At 45.9% G+C, this 4,041-nt stretch overlaps 1 protein-coding gene across 6 annotated transcripts in view; it reads left to right on the forward strand.

Moving 5' to 3' along the window:
* Positions 1-4,041, forward strand: part of THOC5 (THO complex 5) — a 42,796-nt gene that overhangs the window by 24,040 nt on the left and 14,715 nt on the right. For all 6 annotated transcript variants that reach the window (XM_017499665.2, XM_017499666.2, XM_017499668.2 and 3 more), the window contains one exon: positions 1,438-1,546. In XM_017499665.2, coding sequence (XP_017355154.1) covers positions 1,438-1,546 — 109 coding nt within the window. The remainder of the gene's footprint in view (positions 1-1,437; positions 1,547-4,041) is intronic.

The following is a 4,041-nucleotide window of genomic DNA, read 5'->3' on the forward strand; positions in this document are numbered from 1 at the left end:
AGAGACGGGGTTTCACCGTGTTGACCAGAATGGTCTCGATCTCTTGACCTCATGATCCACCCGCCTCGGCCTCCCAAAGTGCTGGGATTACAGGCTTGAGCCACCGCGCCCGGCCCTCTTATGTATTTTCTAGAAAGATTCTTTGCAGCTAGAAGCTTTTATACAAATGTGTATTTATCCGCTTCCCACTTTTATTTTTCACACAAATGGAAATATGGTGTGCACACTGGTTGTCTCTTTACTGGTTGATTGTTTTTAGAGCTAGGTTCTCACTCTTGTCACCCAGGCTGGAATGCAGTGGCATGATCATGGCTCACTCCAACCTTAACCTCCTGGGCTCAAACAGTCTTCCCACCTCAGCCTTCCAAGTAGCTGGAGCTACAGGCATGTGCCATCATGCCAGTTAATTTTTGTATTTTTTGTAGAGTTGGGGTTTTGTCATGTTGCCTAGGCTGGTGTTCAACTCCTGGAGGCTCAAATGATCCTCCTGCCTCAGCCTCCTAAGTAGCTGGGACTGGAAGCATACACCACGGTGCCTGGCTTTGAGATAATTTTAGATTCATAGAAGACTTGCCAAGGTAATGAGTTGCCATATACTCTTCATTCAGCTTCCCTTAAAGTTATGCCTTAATTAAGATGGTATGATTAGCAGTGATCCACACCACTCTTAATTTAATTGGTCCAATACTGTTAACTAAATGACAGAATTTTTTCACTTCCTTCCTTTTTCAATTAATGTCCTTTTTCTGTTCCAAGATCCAAGCCAGGGTCTCACATTGCATTTAGTTGCCATGCTTCTTAGTCTCTCCAGGCAGTGACAGTTCCTCAGTCTTTCCTTTTGTTTCATGACTTTGAATAGACTGAGAGTATGGATTTTGGGGGAGAAGGGCATAGATGAGGTCATCGCTATCATGTCATATTAGGGGTACGTAATATCACTGTCTTATTTCTGGTGACACTAACCTTGATCGCTTGGTTCCCTTTCCATCTTGTCTTTGTTAGGAGAGTCACTAAGTTTAGTCCACATGCAAGGACAGATAAATTAAGCCCTAACTCTTGGAGGGAAGAGTAGCAAAGAATTTATAGATGCTCTCTTTGCTTTTTGATCATTATATTACCATTGTGATTTTATTTTTATAGTAAATGATTGTAAAATCCTCTTTGAATTTTTTTATGATCCTGTTTCTTTTTGTTTATTATAATTTCAACTTTGTTATTTTCGACACTGGGGGTACATGTGCCGGTTTGTTACACTGTATTGCATGGTGCCGAGGTTTGGGATCTGAATGATCAGTCACCTAGGGAGTGGGCATAATGCCCAGTAGTTGGTTTTTCAACGCTTGACCCCCCCCCTTGTTACCCGCTATGATTCTATGATTCTGTTGACTTTGCTCTGAGTGTTTCACTCATAAATTTTCTCGTCTTCCTCTCCTCCAGATGACAGTGTACTTCACCTGACTTTCTTCTACCTCATGAACCTCAACATCATGACAGTAAAAGCCAAAGTGACAACTGCCACGGAGCTGATCACCCCCATCAGTGCAGGGTATTGGGCAGGCGCTGTGGCAAGTGATGTGTGGGATGGGGAGGTGATGAGAGCCTTGTTGGGGGGCTGCTCTCGCTTCCTCCCTCTGGCTCTAGAGAGGTCCACGACTGTGTTGACTTGTCTTGTATCCAGATGGACTAGAAGTCTTGGCACATTTTGGTATTTACAAAGCACTCTCTGACTTTAATTTGTGAAGTCCTCTAACTACACAGCAGATGATAAAAGTGACAACAGCATATTTGCAAATTGAGTAGGTGGGGCAGAACACCAGCTTTTTGTTACCAGTGGAAAGTGTGAGAATATAAAATGAGATTTGGCAGACATTTTCAGGTTGGCAAATTTAGGCCACTCTTTTCCTTTTCCCTTTCTGTCCCCAGGTGCTGGAATTTTTGCTCCCCAGCTCAGCTCAACCCCATGTCCTTATCTGGGTGGTGGGAGGATTGCGGTGGTTCCCTGTGAAAGTTTTGAGAAGAGTGTACAGAGGCATAATAATGACAGCCATCACTGCATCCCCAGGAAGGCCCTGACCACAGTGCCTTTTTTTTAAAAAAATTTCTATTTTTAGGCCGGGTGCGGTGGCTCAAGCCTGTAATCCCAGCACTTTGGGAGGCCGAGGCGGGTGGATCACGAGGTCAAGAGATCGAGACCATCCTGGTCAACACGGTGAAACCCCGTCTCTACTAAAAATACAAAACATTAGCTGGGCATGGTGGCGCGTGCCTGTAATGCAGCTACTCAGGAGGCTGAGGCAGGAGAATTGCCTGAACCCAGGAGGCGGAGGTTGCGGTGAGCCAAGATCGCGCCATTGCACTCCAGCCTGGGTAACAAGAGTGAAACTCCGTCTCAAAAAAAAAAAAATTTCTATTTTTGTTGATACATGGTCTCACTGTTTTATCCAGACTGGAAGACCGTTCCATGATCATAGCTCACTGTGGCCTCAAACTTCTGGGCTGTAGTGATCCTCCCACCTCAGCCTCCTGAGTAACTAGGACTACAGGTGCATGCCACCATGCCTGGCTCACTTTCTATTTTTATTTTATAGAAATAGGGTCTTGCTATGTTGCCCAGGGTAGTCTTGAACTCCTAGCCTCAAGAGATCCTCCTGTCTTTGCCTCTCAAAGTGCTGGGATTACCAGCATGAGTCACCTTACCTGGCCCATTCATGGCATTCTTCTGCAGCCATGGGTGGGAAGAAGGGTCGAGGGGACCGAGGGTGAAATAGCTTCCATTCACAAGAGCACTGCCCTGACCTATTCCCACTGTCAGCTGTAGAAAGACCACTGAGGCTCAGAGAGGTACAGCTCTGGTACCTGGCGGAGTGGGGCTCTTTCTACCCCTTCCAGTTCTCCATGATGATGATGTCTCCTGGGCTTTAGACTCTGCACTTAGAGTCTACATCCCCTTCAGGCCACAGCAGTTTTGGCTGCTGTACCTGAGAGTGTCGCTGGACTACCCAGGGGTGCTGTGGATAAAATTGACCCTGTTCCCATCTGACCCAGCAGAGGGAACCCAGGGCTTGCTTCTGAACATCCAGTTATACTGTAAAGGGCTCTCAGTTCAATGAGGAGCTCTGGGGCCCCCACATCATGGTGAAGCTCATCATGAGCATTCTGCTTATTCATTTCTCAGGTGCCCTATATGCTAGTAACAGGACTGCAGCCTGGCTTTATTGCATACTCAACTCCAGCTCTTAGCTAACCTGGCCTCAGAATCTGTTTCTTCACTGTGTGGTTGTTCATTGTAATATGCCCTCCCATGGTGCTTGTGAAGAATAAGGACAAGTGCTTAGCGTAGATGAAGCTCTTGGTAAAGGACAGCTGATTTATAATCATTGACTCTTGTAACTTTCATAATAGCTCTACAGGGTAAATTAACTGAGGCTCTGGACGGTTAAGGGGTTGCCTCAAGGTCACAGGTAGAGAGCAGAGAATTATAATTCAAAGTCAGCGAGGCCTGTGTACTGCTGTTGTCATTGTCAGATGGGCCCTAACCCCTAAACAGGTAGGAGACATAAAAGGAGATGCCTCTGTGAAACTGGGATTAGGTCTTCAAGGGCTTCAGGTGTTGTCTAGCTCATCTTCCTGTTTTACAAATAGAGAAACTGAGGTCCAGAGAGCACACAACCAATTATCAAAGCACTGGACCTAAAGCCTGAGACTCTGGACTCCCAGCCCAGAAGCCTTTGCTCAAATACAGGCTGCCTGTATTTCAATACAAACACCAACCTGGTGTACAGTTATATTAATTTATCTATTAAAACATAAGGACATAGTCTCATACTAATACCTGAAGATGGTGTACTGTCATTCTAATTTTCCTGATTTTTTTCTTTTTTTTTTGACACGGAGTTTCGCTCTTGTTACCCAGGCTGGAGTACAATGGCGCGATCTCGGCTCACCGCAACCTCCGCCTCCTGGGTTCAGGCAATTCTCCTGCCTCAGCCTCCTGAGTAGCTGGGATTACAGGCACACACCACCATGCCCAGCTAATGTTTT

Source organism: Cebus imitator, unplaced genomic scaffold (genome assembly GCF_001604975.1).
Source record: "Cebus imitator isolate Cc_AM_T3 unplaced genomic scaffold, Cebus_imitator-1.0 Scaffold258, whole genome shotgun sequence".
Lineage (NCBI taxonomy): Eukaryota > Metazoa > Chordata > Mammalia > Primates > Cebidae > Cebus > Cebus imitator.